At 39.4% G+C, this 19288-nt stretch overlaps 1 protein-coding gene across 2 annotated transcripts in view; it reads right to left on the minus strand.

Annotated features, from left to right (window-relative positions):
* The window catches only part of prkn (parkin RBR E3 ubiquitin protein ligase), a 107572-nt gene extending 88636 nt beyond the window's left edge, over positions 1–18936 (minus strand). Inside the window, exon 1 of one of the 2 annotated variants that reach the window (XM_053232897.1) lies at positions 17783–18936. In XM_053232897.1, coding sequence (XP_053088872.1) covers positions 17783–17789 — 7 coding nt within the window. In that variant the 5' untranslated portion in view covers positions 17790–18936. The remainder of the gene's footprint in view (positions 1–17782) is intronic. The other variant, XM_026944151.3, reaches the window with a different exon arrangement.
* Positions 18937–19288: the final 352 nt, after the last annotated feature.

Genomic DNA, 19288 nt, shown 5'->3' on the forward strand with positions numbered 1-19288 from the left:
TCCAACCAGCCATTCTGGTACCAACAACCATGCCACAATCAAAGTCCCAGAGATCACACTTTTTCTTCATTCTTATCTTTGATGTGTACTTCACCTGAAGCTTTGACATTGTGAACACTGACCTGTATCTGCATGATTGTATGCATTGTGCTGCTGTCACATGATTGGCTGATTTGATAACTGCGTGAATGTGCAGGTGTACAGGTGTTCCTATTAAAGTGCATGGCGAGTGTAGATTCTACAAGTGTCTAGAGCTGTACTGAAGGGATGATTTTTCCATTTTTCCAAAAGGTATTCCCTCAGTTGATGGTGATGGATGCACTGTCTAAGACGCAACTCCAAAATCTCCCATAAGTATTCAATCGGACTGAGGGTCTGGTGGCTGTGAAGGCAATAACATGTAATTTCTAGAAATGCTTAATCCTCGGATAAAAGTGATCAGTCAGAATAACTTTGTATTTATTTGCACTGGCCCTTATCTCTAAGGCAACAAGTGGAGCCAAACCATGCCAGCAAAACAGGCCAACATTTTTTCCTTTAATCTGTCACCCATCTGTAGCTGCAGCCACCAAATTTTTATTATTATTTCCTGGAGTCCTCTAGTTCCACAATTACACCATTAAATGAATAGTTCAGCCAAATATTAAATTTCCTGTCATCCCAAATGCCTACATCATTACAACCTTGATTCAAATCTTGTCAAGTTGATAAGCAATCTCAAATAGCCTGTCATTTCCTACACTGTATGGCCCATTTATCTATAAAAATTAACAACAGTATGACTACTTAAGCAGAGGTAGAGAGGCAGAGAGGCAGGTAGAGAGAAAAAACAGAATCCTACCAAAAACCAAAACCCTAGCGTATGTAAGATGACCGTTCAGCTACCTGCTAGCAGTACAAATAACAAAGCATATGCATTGAACGAACTGGTATTTAACAGCAATCTGAAGAAATATTTGGATTTATAAGCAACCAGCTAAGTATACAAGCTTAATTTATACAGTTATTACAAAATGAACAGAAGCACATGTCTATTCTCTAGTCCAGTCCATATTGTACATCTGTAATCTGCTGACAACTGTAATGAATGATATCGATCGATGATTATCGATCACTTGACTTGTTTGTAGACAATTTTAGACCTGAGCATCACTACAGTATACAAATTACTGACATGAAAAGAAATCAAACAAATCAACTGCCCAAATATGAACACAAAACATTCATCATAGCGTGTATAAAAACATTAGGATAGCCCATACACTGAAAGAAAATATTAAATGGTGACACACAGCACACCCTACCCTGCATTTTTATTATTGAAAGACTGTATTTGTAGTTTGTACATTAACCGATCATGTGATCAACAGTTTCTCACAGGTGTGATTTTGGACAAAATGCATGGGGTAACATTGGAGCTAGCCAATTTTTCTAGATGTGCACTAAGAACAGTAGCAAGGCATAAATCCGGTGCGATCGCTACATAATAATTACCGACGCCTATCCATGGAGAGGAGTCAAGAGAGCAAAATTGGCCATGTTCACAGAGTGGGAAGGATAGTATACTCTTCCTTGGCAACTGCATCTCCACATTCAGATTTTAGCATGTCTGGGGAAAAAATTTAAACTTAAACTTAAAAATGTAAAACATAAATGGGAATATTTTCTTCAGTCATATTTTGTTCATACGAATTTCTAGGGGTGCCAATAATTATAGCAAATGTGGATTTGTTAAAAAGATTTTAGTTTAAGGTTAAGGATTTTGTTTTATTTTCTTAGAATATATTTGATTACATTTTCTAAAAACAAATTGCAGTAGAATACGTGCAATATTTTGCAACATTCAAGCCAAACGTTCACATACACAATGAAAGTTTATATTTTAATGTATTTTGAATTGTAATTTCTGAATTCTGTTAGGCCTTCTTTTTGGGAAATGGAATCATTTGGGACTGATGTGACCTTTTACACCTGTCAAGGTCACTAAAGGACTGCCCCCAAAATAAAGAAACACTATCATTGGTTTTGACTGACAGTAATACTGTCATTATCCTGCTCTATGTTACAGAAGGCTGTAATGTCTCCTGCTGTAATTAGGCAGCAGGACTCACCTCGTCTAGTGGAGGATCTGTCCCCTTCACTCAATTTCTCCACAGTTCTTCATTTATTGCCATTTTCCCCTATTTCCCCTTCTCCATCATTTTCTCTCATTCTCATGACAGCTTGCTTGGAGATATGAAAACTCATGATTGACACACCAATTTCCTTTCTGCCAGCACGCGCCAAAGCCCCGATTTCTCAAGGTCCCCTTTTTTTGTGTGCCTCCGGTGAACCCAGTAAACGGAAAATGACTGAAAAGACATATCAAGCTTCAGACAGACAAAGGAGCAAAGGTGCTGTTGAATATTGATGTATGATTAAAATGATTGTTGAATTCCTTCATCATCAGCTGGCAGAGATGACAGGTAACTTTCTCTGAAGTGCTTTTTTTTATTAAACTTTGTCAAATAGCTACTGAACTCAGAAATGCTTAAATGGCTCATACTGGCATGTGATATATACATAACATTAACTGTGTCTCGTATGAAGTGACATTTCCAACCCAGTGAAGACTGAAGCTTACAGCTCATTTATCAAGCAGACTCTTCGATTCTGAGTGTCTACCTCACGCCAATCCTGTCATGTTTAACAGACCTTTAGACCATTGCTGTACACAAATCACTCTCTTCTAATACAACCTTGCAATAAAATGGCCTCTTTTCTTCCAATCAAGTTCCTCTCCTCTCAGCAATCCAAATCCCTAACACTGCCTGGTTCTACACAGAACTGCTTCCTCTCACCTGTCCTCAACCTCTGAGCCATCACTTTAAAGAGGAAACACTGACTTCAGTTTACATTCCACTTTGCAGGGCTGAATTCCAACCAGTGCCTGGTATGCACTCAGAGAAAAAGGCCTGAGATAAATGTGGGTACATATTAAAGGAAATTATTCTTAGCCCACAGTCACTCCAAAGGCAGGAAAGACACTTAACTGCAAAGGGGCCAGAAATCAATAGCAATTTATTCTCTCCTTGGACTCCAAACACAGTGAGTAAATAATCCTGTCCCCGCTTGGTCCTGTCCCAAGAGTGCTCTGGCGTCTGTCTCTCTGAATCCGAGTCTCTTTCTCTCTTTCAGTTAATGAGCAAACCTGCTTGACCTCACTGATCACTTCCACTTTGCAAAGATATCCACTGTCACTCTGTTACTGTATTCCAATGCAATGCAGCAGGGACAAAATACCAGCTGGTAACCACATATACTTGATCACTGGAGGATATTTTATTCTCCTGTGGGGTTATTTTTTTATTTGGCAGATGTTTTGGTGGAATATTTGAAAAATTGAGAGTTTTATCTCCAAACTTACAGATAAACTTAGTTTTATACAGTTCTATCTGCCAGCCAATCATCATCCAGAATGAACAAAGGATGGACACAACATAGGTGGCCTTGACCAATCAATATCGATGTTGTATTTACACTCTGACATAAAAGAACACAATTAAAGCCTCAGTACAGCGAGAAAGTAACTTTTAGCTGTAGATGTTCTACATATGATGCAAGATGTTTTTGCAGGGCTGCATTAACCTTTTAACTTATTTGTGTTACCTTTGCATTGTTTGATCACATAAGCACATGTCTATCACATTTATTATTAGCAGTGTGGATACTTCCACCTCAGTCACTGTCTTCCACCTCAGTAAACGGTCATAAACAGTATTTTTTTTTAATAAGGCATAAGTATGGCTAGCCCAAACAGAATAATGGTACACTTGTAATTGTCATTAACATGCTATTTTATGCTAAGCAACAGATGCGGTATATAGTATATGGGGGACAGACTTTTTGTTTCAGTCAACCATCACACAGTTCTCATGACAGGTCTTCACACAGCCTGAAAATGTGCTTTAACCTAAAGTTATGTCTCCAGTGAAAAGGTCACTTATAAAACTCTGTTCAAACAATCTGCATTCTTGCCCTGCATTTCCTAACTGTTCTTTATTTTCGCATAAAACCAAAAGACATGGCGAAACACAAGATACAAATGCACGCAACTCAAAAGAACAAAGACTTGTAAGACACAGGCATGAATAACACAGTGAAACAAACAAGAACAAGTGACTAATCACAACGCATGGAAATGAATACATAACATAATAGACACAGGTGAGGCTAATAATAATATGTTTACAAGCAACAATTAACACAGATTTGGGATGGGGGAAAAAAAATCAAAACAACAAACGAAGCTTGTGACGACCAAAACTCCAGAAAAGAAGGTGCGCTGAGGGTGTGTTGCAGAGGATGTTATTGTCACAACATACATTTAATGTTTGTGTACTTTGTATTATTTTAACTTATACCAATTCAACAAAACCATTTAGACATGGGGATACAAAGGAAGCTTGTTAGCTCCACTCCTCCTAAATGATAAATAGTACCAATTACCAAATGTTGAAATGCTGTGACAACTGAATGCTTAAAATCAACGTTCTGCTACACGCTAGATAAGGTAGCTCCACTTAAAAGAAAAATAATTAGAGAGAAAAAGCTAGCACCCTGGTATAACAATCACATATACATCTTAAAATAGACCACTTGAAAATTAGAGCATAAATGGCATCAAACTAAGTTGGTAGTATTTCAGGCAGCATGGAAGGAAAGCCTTCTGAGCTATAGAAAAGCTCTTAGTGCTGCTAGATCAGTGTATCTCTCCACCCTAATTGAAGATAGCAAAAATAATCCTAGATTCTTATTTAATAAGAACCAAAATTAACTAAGAATAAGACCACAGTAGAAACATGCACACAATCATTATATAGCAGTGATTACTTCATTAATTTTTTAATGGTAAAATTAAAAATATCAGGCAAAAAATTCAGACTATTAATTTAAAACCAGGCAGTTTTATAACTAACCCTGTAGATAATAATATAATATCAGATCAACGATTAGAATGTTTTACTCCCCTTCGAGAGACCCAACTAATTTCACAAATTTCCTCATCAAAATCATCAACCTGTATACTAGATCCCTTACCAAGTGTCTCCTCAAACAGATAATTCCAGAAGCAATCGTACCGCTTCTAAAAATAATCATTTTTTCCCCTTAGCACTGGCTATGTACCTAAAGCAGTTATCAAACCCCTGATTAAAAAAAACTGACCTCAGTTGTCCAACTATAGGCCAGTATCAAACCTCCCCTTTATCTCCAAGATCCTAGAAAAAGTTGTAGCACAGCAGTTATGCTCATACCAACATAAGAATAACATTCATGAAATTTATCAGTCAGGATTTAGGCCTCATCATAGTACAGAGATAGCACTGGTTAAAGTGGTAAATGACCTACTACTGGCCTCTGATCAGGGTTGTGTCTCCTTGCCTGTGTTGCCTGACTTTAGGGCAGCTTTTGATACCACTGATCATGCTATGCTATGCTATTCTCCTCGATAGACTAGAAAATGCTGTAGGCGTTAAGGGAACAGCCCTCTCTTGGCATAGGTCTTATTTGACTGATTGTTATCAGTTTGTAGATGTAAATGGTGACTTCTCTACACATACTACAGTAAAGTTTGGTGTTCCGCAAGGTTCTGTTTTAGGCCCGCTACTCTTTTCTTTATATATGCAAAATTATGCATAAACATGGTATTAGCTTCCACTGTTATGCTGATGACACAGTTGTATGTTTCAACAAAGCCGGATGACAGACACCAGCTTCATAAAGTTAAGGAATGTGTAAAGGACCCTAGACACTTATTAACTTTCTTTTACTTAATTCTGACAAGACAGAAGTACTTGTACTGGGACCACATGCAGCTAGAAGTAAGCTTTCTGATTATGTAATAACTCTGGATGGCCTTTCTGTTTCATCATGTGCAGCAGTAAAAGACCTTGGTGTGATTATTAACTCCAGTCTTTCATTTGAAGCTCAGGTAGATAATATTACTAGGATAGCTTTCTTTCATTTTAGAAATATTACTAAAATAAGAAATATGTCGTCACTACATGATGTAGAAAAGTTAGTTCATTCTTTTGTTACCTCTAGGTTGGATTATTGTGATGCCTTGCTGTCTGGATATTCCAGTAGATGTCTAAACAAGCTCCAGTCAGTACAGAATGCAGCAGTGAGAGTCCTTACTAGAACCAGAAGGTATGACCATATCAACACTCTCTTATCCACCCTGCATTGGCTCATAATCAAATTTTGTACTGATTATAAAATACTAATATTGACCTATAAAGCATTGAATGGTCATAGTACCTGAACGAACTTTTGGTCTTTTATGATCCACCACGCCTACTTCGATCAAACGCTAAGGCTAGTTGTTGGTACCTCGTATCGTGAAGGCTGCAGCAGGGGGTGAGCTTTCTCTTACAAAGCCCCACAGTTATGGAACGGCCTTCCAATTAGTGTTCAGGGGTCAGACACAGTCTGAGTGTTTAAGTCTAGGCGGAAAACATATTTGTTTAGTCAAGCCTTTTGTAAATAGTTTTTTCTTTGGTACAGGAGCAGGTCTGGAGGGTTCCCAGGCATAGAGTGTTGTGGTGGACTGGGATGTCTGGGTGCTGTTGTCCCCCCACTCTCACGTGTTCACTCAGGTTTGTTGACAGTGGAGTGGCTGGCCGCTTCATGTCCCAGGGTGCCCTCATGCCCGTGTTACATTCTGGCTCCTTCTGCTCTCCGGACCTGCCTGATCCATCCTGATGCCCTACTTCTGGTTGGAGGTCTCATCGAGATCGCTCACTGCTGCTGGGGGTGGCCCCACATGGACGGTCTGAAGATCATTGGGATTGCTGGGGATGGTGCCACTTCGGGGCCATGGAGATGGTTTGGGAATCTCATATGGGGAGTCATATTGTGATGGCTTGGGACTGCGAGTGCTGTGGTGGCTTTGGGTCTGTCGTTGCCGTGAGCAGTTTTGTACTCAGGTCTCCATCAGTGGACAGTGGATAGGTTCAACAAACTGGACTTCATGGGAAAACTGTAAAGAATTTACTGGTTGCACAATTGCACTATTTGTCCATGTAGTACACAGTTATAGAAGGGATTTATTTATAATTGCACTATCCGTTATCACGCAGATGAGCATGGGTTCCCTTTTGAGTCTGATTCCTCTCAAGGTTTCTTCCTCATATCGTCTCAGGGAGTTTTTCCTTGCCATCGTCAACTCTGGCTTGCTCATTAGGGATAAATTCACATATTTACCATTCATTTTGATTTAATTTAATTTGAATGTATTTATTTCTGTAAAGCTGCTCTGTGATAATGACCATTGTTAAAAGCGCAATACAAAAAAAAATTGAATTGAATTGAAATTCATTGCCAAGGTGACTTAATGAAAAAGAACTCTCCTCTACAGCTGCTGTACTGTATTGAATATAACCAGAACAATTACTCATCAACATAAGGTTAGACCACAAATTACCCAGGAAAATCATTCTCCCCAAATTGAGGTTGAGGAACTGTCAGTTCCAGAATTCACAGACTATGCTGACAGGGCATTTCTACCTTTAGGTTTCCACCCCAGTGTTTTCCCAGTGTAGGGTTCATATTTAATTTAACAAAAAACAAACAAACTCTCTCAACAAATACCTACTTTGGGTTTAAATCCAAATGCATGAATATTTGAAGCAAACACAGGAATAGATACAAATAGAGTCATTGTGTTACACCCCAATTCACAATAACTCACAGTGACTCCCAGTAGGAGCTGATCTGTATGACTGCTCCACATGATAACCTTGGTTTCAGGATGGCACAGGACGCCAGGCCTGTTTGTACACTGAGTAACTCTCTCCTTGTCCAACACTTGCAGGTGTTACAAAAAATTCTGTAGAAAACAAGCAGAACTAGATGCCAACAGCGTTGATGGGGATGCCTCCGTCAACAACATATCTGGTCCTTCTTGTTACACATTTGTATGCCTATTGAAGAAAAACTATTTCAGGCCTATGATCTTGTTGTGACCTTTATCCTGTGTGGGTCAAAAATCTAATCAGTTACTCTACTGGTTACAATGATAATTCCATAGAAATCCTATAAACATTCAACCACTCATGTATGAGAGATCTAGAATCAATATATCAAGGCTCTTGGATGGATGGATGCATGGACAATGGCAAGTATTTTAGATAGCATGAAAATGGACCTTGAGTTCCTGAACATGGATGTGTAAGTAAAATTTGCGTATAATAAACAGGAAGGAGGCTTTTGAAGAAAAAATATTTTAGACATTTGACCTTGTTGTGACATTGACTCCATTTGTGTCAATCCAAAATCTAATCAGTTCCTCTGCTGGTTGATAATTCCATATAAATCCTACCATTCGTTCTTGAGATATTGCACTAAGAAATTCTGACAGACACACAGACAGACAGACGGACAACTCAGGGGAAAAAAGTTCTGAATATGTTTTTCTTCATATTATCAGATCTCATAATCCTCTCCTCTGGCCATATACTCTGTGCATCCATATCCACCAACAATATATTTCCATATATTCTGTTTGAATGGGCTAGCTCAATCACTATGAATGCATTATCATACTTCTTCTAGTCAACCCACTGAATGACACATTGTCTGACATGAAGAACATGCCTTTAGCATTTCTTTGCTCGCTCATGCAAGCCCTTCTGCAGTGGCCCAAATGTAGCCGTTACAACATACCTTTGTGTATGTCAATGATGGAAGCATGATTACTCTCTGTCCCTATAACAGACATCCAGACAACTTGGAGGTCATCTCTCAAATTCACAGATATTTCCTGTGAAATTCAAAGAAACTTTCTGGATTTTTTTAATCTGATCATGGCATCATTCAACTTAGGGTGCTTTCACACCTACCTTGATGACCTATCAAACCTCTTTTTTTGTTTGGCCCATGTTGACAGATCTGAACACTATATATGTACTCAGGTGTGCACCAAACAACTGAACCCTGGTCAAAATTGGGTCTCTGCCTTCATCCAAGTTAACCCTGGTTCAGTTCATTAATAGGTTTATGATGGTCTGTACAGGCATTGTGTGTCAAGGGCCCACAAATAATACTGTGAAAACAAGTGGTACCCGATGGCCAGCAGCGCCAATGAGGATGCCTTCACCACCAGCAAGAATAGTCCTTCTTGTTACTAATTTGTATACCTGAATTACCCTTAAAATATACTTCAAACAGGAAGGAGGCTATTGAAGAAAAACTATTTCAGACATTTGACCTTGACCCTGTTTGGATCCAAACTCTAATCAGCTTCTCTGCTGGTTACAATGATAATTCCATATAAATCCTACAAAAATTCAACCACTCGTTCTTGAGATAACATGCTAATGAGGTTCTCAGATGGACAACCCGAAAACATAAAGCATAAAAATAAACCTACATAAACTGCAGAGGAAAAAGAAGCCTTAATGCAAACCTATAAGTAGCATCCATCAAAGCGCATGCAGCAAAATTCCTGACCAGTCAAAGAACATTCATGCATGCAAACAATTTGGTGTGCTTGAAAATTGCTGCAATGTGAAACCAACCAAAATAAATCAAAAAGATACAATGTCACTAAAAAAACTTTGGTGCAGACATTAGCACAGAAACAACCACCTAATGAGCAGAAATGAGAGAAGCCTCTTCCACCTGCAATTTAAATAGTGGAAAAAGTCTGCTTCTGCTTAATCTGAGTCAGGGGTAGGGGTGGCAGCTGCATGTTACTCTGACTTTTGTCACAGGTGTGACAAGACTGCAATAAATCCCACCAAAGCATTCGACTGGCAGCTAATGATGGAATGCCCTAGTGGTACATAAATACTTGAAAGTGGATGGTGGTGCATCAGGAGAGTGAATTGATAGAAAAATTAAATAGTAGAAGCCAAGTGCTTCTTGTTCTATCAAGGCATAATGTCTTTTTTTTTTGCTTCACTCAGTTTGTGTCATGCGAAGTATCCATTTGCCACTGGGGAAACATATCAGTTTCAATGGCAGTGAAAGATCAAGGCATGTCAGAACTTTAGGTGTCAGTAGTTAGGTTTTGCCTGAACTAATGTGTCCTCACAGTGAGCTGTTAATTTCCAGGCTTGATCTTGGCAGAGAAACCCATAGTGACATAAGGAGTACTGCCAAATTTGAAATAAACCTCTCACAAATGTTCTGATGCACATGTGCAGTCACAATTGCCATGATCTCGGATGAGACTTTGTTAAAACACTGGGAATCAATTACAAGGGCCAAATGTGCACCAAAAAGGCAAAAATAATTGTATAATCCTAAGAATATCAAAGGTTTAAATTCTCCTCATCCGTCTTTGCAGTGATGAGCGTGTCTTCAAAACAGCAAATCAATCTTCAGAACACTGTTCAGTGAAAAAATGCATCTGTGTTACACCAAAATTGTAGAAGACAGTGCCCCTCCAAAAGTAATGGAAAGGCAAATCCGATTCATTTGGGTATGAGATCAAAAGATAAATATGAGACATTGAATCAGATTTCAAATTTCAGATTTCATGTCCTGATATTTACATTTACATGGCACTATTTGTTTAAACCCACCCATTTTTCAAGTGATCAGAAATATTGGAACATGTGCCTGACAGGTGTTTCTTGTTGCCTATGTGCACCCTGTTAAGACTGACTGTTTAAAGAAGCTCTGAATGTCTACTCTAGGTTTGAGCACTAGTTTTCACCAGGGAAGACTGCATTTGTTGTTAAAAAGTATAAACCAACATGAAGACCAGAGAGCTGTGTATGGGAGAAAAGCAAGTCATTTTGAAGCTGAGAAAAGAGGGAAATTCTTGGGCATATTTTCTTGGGCATAGCCGATTTGGAATGTCCTGAAAAAGAAAGAAACCACTAATGTACTAACAACCAGACATCGAACAGATCAGCCAAGGAAAACAACAGCAGTTGATGACAGAAACACTGTGAGAGCTGTGAAGAAAAACCCAAAAAGAACAGTCAGTGACATCACTAACAACCTCCATAGGGCAGGGGTGAAGGTATCACAATCCACTGTTCAAAGAAGAGAGCAGAAATATGGAGGCCATACCATACAGAGTTGAGCCACAGAAGTTCTGGAACAAAGATTAACCTCTACCAAAGTGATGGAAAAGCCAAAGTGTGGAGAAAGAAAGGATCTGCTCATGATCCAAAACATACAATCTCACTGGTCATGCACAGTGGAGGTAGTGTCATGGCTTGGGCTTACATGGCTGCTTCTGGAATGGGGTCAGTAATCTTTATAGATATTGATGATGTAACTCATAATGACAGAAGCAGACTGAATTCAGAAGTCTACAGAAACATTCTGTTTGCCAATTTACTGAGAAATGCATCCAATCTAATTGGGAGAACTTCATCGTGGAGCAAGATAATGAGCCAAATCACAATGCCCTCACAGCAAAGGACTTTATCGGGGGGAAAAAAGTGAAAGATTTTAGACTGGCCAGGTCAATCACTAGACCTTAACCCAATTGAGCAGCATTTCACCTCCTGAAGAGGAGACTGAATGGAAAAAACCCCCAAAAGAAACAAGAACTGAAAGAATCTGCGAGACAAGCCTGGAAAAGCATCACAAAAGAAGAATGCAACAGTTTGATGATGCCAGTGGTTCGCCGGCTTGATGCAGTCATTGCAAGCAAGGGATATGCAACCAAATATTAAGTGTTATTTACCTTAAGACTATATGTTCCAATACTTTTGCACACCTAAAGATTGCATGGTCTGCCACCAAAGGTGCCATGTTCTAAGTGTTTCAACACATCTAGATGTAAATATCAGGAAATGATTCTGATCTATTGTCTCAGTCATCTTTTGATCTCAAACCCAAATGTCTTCAGTGTATAGCAGAAACAAAAGTATTGGCCTTGCCTTTCCAATTCTTTCAGAGGGGACTGTATATGGCTTTTGAGATTAGCTTGACTAAGATCAATATTACTGATTTTTTTTGTCCTCCAGTGATCAATTCACCAACACAGGGAAATGAGTATCGCTTGTATCTATGGTTACTTTGAAATTCCCACAGTTACTGAGCTATCCTTTTTTAACAGAAGAACAATGGCAAGATAGGTGCAGCGTCAGACTGACCAGCTTAAGCAGCACTGATACCCAACTTAACTTTCAGTCTAATCATATAAGGAACAGGTCAGGCATTTGGGAAATTAAGCCAGCTAAGCGAAATATTTCCTAGTTCAGGGGTGTCCGATCCAATCCACAAAGGGCCAGTGTGGCTGCAGGTTTTTGTTCCAACCAACTTTGCTCCTGATTGGTTGGAACAAAAACCTACAGCCACACCAGCCCTTTGCAAATAAGACTGGACACCACTGTCCTAGTTTCTCCACACACATATGAAATACTGTCACACCTAACCACCTAGTGATTTTGGATGGATCCGGTGGCGTTGCCGGTATGTCTTGTATAAACATTTTCATGAACACTTTCACCTCGTTTACCTCATGATCGACAATGTCACATTCAATAGAACAGTCACTCAGACTCTGCTGCTCATACATTTACCTTTTCTTGGACTCATTACCTTGCATTTTGCATGCATGCTCTGGACATTTGTCAGTTTCCTCTTGCTTTTAAACACATCAATCTCTGATATTTTCTACAGCTTGAATCCTTACTTTAGCAATCAGCTAGCACACAGATGACCTGTCTTCTCAGAGCTATAACACATGCTCCTTGCATTTCAGTAGACTGAGCAGTTTTTCAGTTACTCTGAGCTGATGAGCCACTATTTTCATGGACAAACTTGCATTGGTTGTATCTCTGGTGGCTATATTTTCTGTTAGCAGGCATTTTTGAATAGCTTCCCTTCTCAGCACACACACAAGCCTGTCATTGTGTCATTTAGCACTTAACTGCATTCACAGTGCTCTGCCATTTTTCAATACAGCAGCAAAATTTTGTTAGAGAACCACTTCCTCTTGAAGTCTTTTACGCAGTAGAATAGAATTTTCAGTGATCATGGCTTCAGTGAAAAATGTGGTAGGATAAGATTTTGTTTCCTGTTATTTCTGTGTACACAAATAAGCAAACGTCTTTGCCCCCAGCATATTAAAAAATTTCAAGACAAGTTTCTCGGTTCAGTGTTATTTGTTTGGACAAAGGCTTATTGCACAAGCTATAACGCTTTCCATTTTCATAACTGGGACGAATGCTACAAATAACCCCTGCTCTCTCAAGATGGTAATGATCACTAGTTTTTCATTGTTTACTAGGCACTGTTTTTTTTAACGTAATATATTCTAGATGTTTTCAACATCTTGTCAAGTCACTTGTGTTAAATTTGTTGTTATTTTCTATCCAGTGTGACCGACTAGTGTACTACCAGCTTCCAGCCATGGCAAAGGCAAATTCTTAAGTTCTCCTTCTACTCTGAGTCCCAGTGACTGTAAACACACAACTTTTGTTCTAAAACGTGAATTCATTGACATTATATCAGGCAACTATAATCCTTCTATAGCTATAAGCTATAAGTCATGCATGTAAAAAAAAATTTAACCAGACAGCTTTCACTTGTGAAATTTGATTCCTTGTTTTCTCATTTTGTGATGTTGGCCACTACATTACATGTATATACATATATATAAAAGTTTCAGTTTCAGACACTCAGAGACTTAAATCTGTCTCACTCTTAAATCTATTTAAGTCAGCCTTTTGAATTACGGTGTCCATAAGGGACATATCACTTTATATTTGTACACAGTGTATGTGTAGGTGTCCCTGAAGTATAAAATATAAGCTGGCATGAATTTCCCAACATTCCAATCAACAGCTTCAATAAACTTGCTCCAAGGCAACTGCATTACACTGCAAAACTGAACTAAACTCATATTCCAATTTCGTTGTGCACTTAAGCACCAATAGTAAGATCATTTGCTCTGTCATGCACTTAATACACTAGGAAGCTGAGTTAATGAGTCATATTTATGTGACAAGACTCCTCGGAGAGATACCATTACCACTGCGGACAATGTGCAGCTAGAGGGTGAAGATATTCTGCTCAATTCATTCCCATTTTCTCAGACAAGCACCGGTCAGCTCTCTCAGACCAAATCCCTGTCTTGCAGCGATCAGCAAACACCTGACATCTCAGACACACAACAAAGACATAATCGATATGTCTTTCTTTAGAGTCTGAAGCTCCTTAGGGAGGGACACGCTCTCTGTACAAGTGCCCCTTCCAGTTAGGGCCATTCATTATATTTTAAAGAGGCACAACCGCTTTATCCTGGTCGGAGATGCAGTGAATCCAGCACCTATCCCAGGAACACTGGGCAAGAGGCAGGGACGCACCTTGAATGGGACGCCAGTACATCTCCACTGCAAAACATGATATCTTAGCAAGTAAATATATCTTGAATATGGGCACATTTGTCTAATATTTCCTGTTATGAGATTAATCAAATATAAAAATATAATCGTAATTATAATTATAATCAAAATATAATCAAATATAATCTATATAAATAAATATAAGATTATTCAGCCTGATTTAAGATGCTTTTACTCATTTCAAGCTATAAATTATCTTGTTCTATTAGCTTAAAATTAGAAAAAATATATATCTGCCAATAGAACAAGAATATTTCAAGCTTGAAATTAGTAAAATAAAAATTGCCCATAATTGTCAATGTAATAAATATTTTAACAAATATATGATTTAATAATTATACATTTAGTTTACTGTAATCCTATAATAGGAAATAGTAGATACATTTGGCTACATTCCAGATGTTTTCACTTGCCAAGATGTCTGAATGAATGAATTTTTGACATGCATTGTCATAAGCTGTAAAAACTTTTTGTTTGTTTGTTTGTTTTTAAGCAGATCTCCTGACTGCTCTGCAAAAACACTGTAAAAACAAGGAGGATCCTACTGAACAGTTCTTTCCATAATGTCCAGGTTTTTGGCAAAGGAAGGAAAAGAGACCACTAAATGATGGCATATCACCTGAATATATACAACAGGGGATCTCAAATGTTTTGCATCCAAGGACCCCTTTAACTGTAAAATAAATTTCATGGACCCCCTCAGTACAGATTTGCACTATATGGCCAAAAGTATGTGGACACTTGAATATTTAACATCCCATTCCAAAACCATGGGCATTAATATTGAACAATATTATATTGTTCCCCTTTTGCTGCTTTAACAGTCTCCACTCTTCCAAGAAGGCTTTTGGACCATGGCTGTGTCATCAAGAGCACAAGAGGCTGGGAACTGATGCTGGCGAGGAGGACTGGTGCGAAGGTGGTGTTCCAATTCATCCTAAAAGTGTCCAGCAGGGTTGAGGTCAGGAATCAGTGCAGCCACTCGAGTTCTTCCACATCAATCATAGCAAACCATGTCTTCCTCACTTTCTGCACAGGGGCATTGCCATGCTGGAACAGGTTTGGGCCCCTTAGTTCCAGTGACATTACAGACACTTTTTGTTTCCAACTTTGTGGCAACAGTTTGGGGAAGGCCCACATATGGGTGTGATGGTCAGGTGTCCACTTATACTATATGGCCAAAAGTTTGTGGCCCTGACAATAATACTCATATGTTCCTTTTGAACATCCAATTCCAAATTTAGTTCCCCTTTGTTGTTATAATAACCTCCACTCATCTGGGAAGGCTTTGCACTAGATTTTGGAGCATGGCTGTGGGGATTTTTGCCCATTCAGCCACAAGAGCATTAGTGAGGTCAGGCACTGATAACGGGTGAGGAGGTCTAGAGTGCAGTCTGCATTGCAATTCATTCCAAAGGGCTCTGTGCAGGCCACTCAAGTTCTTCCACACCAACCTTGGCAAACCATGCCTTTATGGAAAAGCACAGGGGCATTGCCATGCTGGAGCAAGTTTAGGCCCCTTAGGCCCAGTAAAGGGAAATTATAATGCTACAGCATACAGAGAAATCCTATACATTTGTGTGTTTCCAAGTTTGTGGCATCAGTTTGGGGAAGTCCCAAGTGTAGGTGTACATTTGTCCATATAGTATATTTCTTGAACAATATTTAAATGTGTACAATAATATTTTGTCTATTTATTAGAACCATTGCGATTTCTATTCCTGATCTTTCTAGTGACAGGACAAATTAGGTCCATGTTGGCATTATTTATAAGCCTACTTGTTTTTGGGTTATTGAGATTTGGAATAAATCCTTATAATTCCAAGTTACCAGCCAAATATGCTCTTAACTATAACAATATTGTAAGTAAATTGTTAATGGTGGGATGTGTTTGCCACCTCCGTAACTAAATGATCCCCCTGACAATCCTTCACAGACCCCACTTTGAGAACCACTGATGTCTAGAACAGGATTGGGTTTTCAAGAAGATCTGACTTGTTCCTTGTTGCAAAATGCACAGCCATATAATGACATTACTGTAGTGGCTTCATAATTGCTCTAAAATTCTTGACACTTGAGAAATTTGGCAAAAACACAAACGCTACAATGAAGTAAATCAACAGGTATGAACAATTGTATATAGTGTAATCAACAGCTTACAATATTACAATATTCGGGACTTCTTAATCTATTTACTATTAGACTTAGATTATGTGAATGAGATGTTGCTAATAGGAAGGTTAACATATTAGAACATGGGCATTAATATAAACCTATTTATGTTACAATTAATTACAATTGTATTACAATCTGACCAGTCAGTGGCTACACAACAGCCCCATACACAGCAAGCTGTGATGCATTGTGTGTTCTGACACCTTTCTATCATAGAAAGCATTAACATTTGCTCCCCACTAGCGTCAGTGAGCCTTGGACGCCCATGATCCTGTCACCAGTTGTCCTTCCTTGGACCACTTTTGGTAGCTACTAACCACTGCATCCTGGGAACACCCCACAAGACCTGCCATTTTGGAGATGCTCTGACCCAGTCGTCTAGCCATCACAATTTGGCCCTTGTCAAGGTCGCTCAGATCCTTAAACTTGCCCATTTTTCCTGCTTCCAACACATCAACTTCGTGAACTGACTTTTCACTTGCTGCCTAATATATCTCAACCCTTACAGGTGCCACTGTAACGAGATAATCAGTGTTATTCCCTGTTATTCATGTTTGACTGATCTGTGTGTGTGTAATTTTTTTTTTGACCTGGTAAAGTATAAGTATACTTAAGCACATACATACTGTATGTGCTGCTTAAAACTTCAGCACTCCCAGTGTAAAACGCCATTCCGTGTCCCTGACACTATGTGAACTAACACCACCACATTAATTGCTGTAGTCTGTTTTCTGATTATTTGCTTTAGAACAAGTTCTTGGCAGCTGCTGACTATTTGTAAACTAACCCAAAAAAAAAATGCCATCAGCGGACTTGCTTTTTCCACCCGTAAACTTACTCTAAAATAAGTTTTTGGGTGGAAAAAAACCCTGCAAACCCTGCGTTTGAGTGACACCAGCTCTCTTCTCTTTACTGACCGGGAGAAAATCTCGCGAGATGTGAGAGTGGAGCGCGCTGCAAAATTGTCACAAAGCCTCAAAGCACCGACAGAAGTTTAAACTGACATTAGAGGGCTTCTGTCAGAGCATTTTCTGTCCATTCCTCCGCCCTGAACACAACAAGCCAAAAGAAAAAAACAGTAACTTCACTGTATAGTTATTTGGAGGTGGGATGTTAACTGCGTGTTGTTGTGCTTTATCAGACATAGCCAGACTCGGTTCAGTTTAATGTCACAGGATGAACACAAGGGGGGACGGGAATGGATCAGAAAAACTCCATCAAGCTACTAATTCAGAGTCATGGCTTACCGATCATACCGGAGACGTGAGAAAGCACAGCTTCAGCACGAGGTTACGTTTCTGTTTGTTGACATTCTGAAAGGTGGATGATACAGGGAGCATGCGCGACGCCGAAAAGGATTATGGGAAAACTAGTCCTGCACATATTTGTGACCGGTGGCTTTATTGGCGCGTAAAAGAAAAAAAAACACATACTATTTTTAATATTTGGGTTGGTTGTATTTTATTTCTATATCGCTTATATGGATTTACCGAAAGTAAAATAATGCGGTAATTAGTTAATAACAGTGGCTTTGGGACACTGCATGTCCCCTAGTGCCGTTTAGCATAGAGGAAGTGCTTGTAGATAGGAGAGTACGGGTGTTTCGTGTAATCTGTATTCGGTCGAGTCACTGCAGGCTTTCTATTTAAAAGAGTAAATCAGTATTTGAAAGCAAATCAATATCTAACAACAAAAATTAGTGTCAGTTCGGTCGTAAGGTTTGGATGTGCGCGCGCACGTCCTCGGTGAACTGACGCGGTGAACGGCTGTGAGCGGTTAACGGCTTTGGTACTGAGTGATATATTGCTATATATTGGTACATCATTAGGTGTTGTGGTTATATGTATTTTGCTCGTGCAGCGAAAAGAAAGGCGTGTGCGACTGCTGGCTTGCTGTCTGAATTTAAAAGTCGTGGCTGAATTTAAACTCAGTGCTTGAATTAAACACGAGCAGGGGTGAGAATGATTTTAACCCTTGTGCGGCCCTTGGGTCAAATTGACCCGTTTGTCATTTTTAATAAAGGAAAACAAATATAGAGCAAATCATTTTCTCCAACTTCCGCAAACCTGAAATTTGGTAACTTGGTAGCCTTGGCTTGTTTCCTGTGAGGAACATGTACAAACAGATTCCACGCATCCCCCTACACATTTACACCCCTTATAAGGTCCAGTTTGACCCGAGATTAATAAATGGTTGAAAAGAGTAATTGAAAACAGACTAGTTTAGACTGAAAACACTAGTTCATGTCAAAGACACAAGGTAAGGCACTTGTGAACCCTCACATCCAGAGAAGAGAACAAGTCCCAAGGTCCTGCCCAGCAGACATGTCAATGAGGGCCGATGTGGGCACCCATATTGGCCCATCATGGGCAGGCCACTGGGGATTTGCACATTGGCTCCACAGCCTGTGGGCAGCCCACAGGTTCCAAATGGGATTTGTGTGGGGATGCCAAAATCTGGGCTGCCCACATGAAACCCACAGTGGGCCAATGTGGGCTAGCCCACAGTGGTCCCACATGGGATTCATGTGGGCAGCAACAATATACACAAGGGCACCATGCGCGCACACACACACACACAGAAGAGCATGGCAAGAATAAAAGTGTAACTGCAGAAAGAATGTGCAAAGGTGCAAGAGAACGTGCAAGAGTATTTGGATCAAGGTGCTGTCAGTGCAAAATATTAAATAGTCTTGAGAAGTGTGTGTTTGTGATTTAGAGTTTATTGATAATTGTTACCACTCTTAGAAAGAA

This window comes from Pangasianodon hypophthalmus, chromosome 3, assembly GCF_027358585.1.
Source record: "Pangasianodon hypophthalmus isolate fPanHyp1 chromosome 3, fPanHyp1.pri, whole genome shotgun sequence".
In the NCBI taxonomy this organism is placed as follows: domain Eukaryota; kingdom Metazoa; phylum Chordata; class Actinopteri; order Siluriformes; family Pangasiidae; genus Pangasianodon; species Pangasianodon hypophthalmus.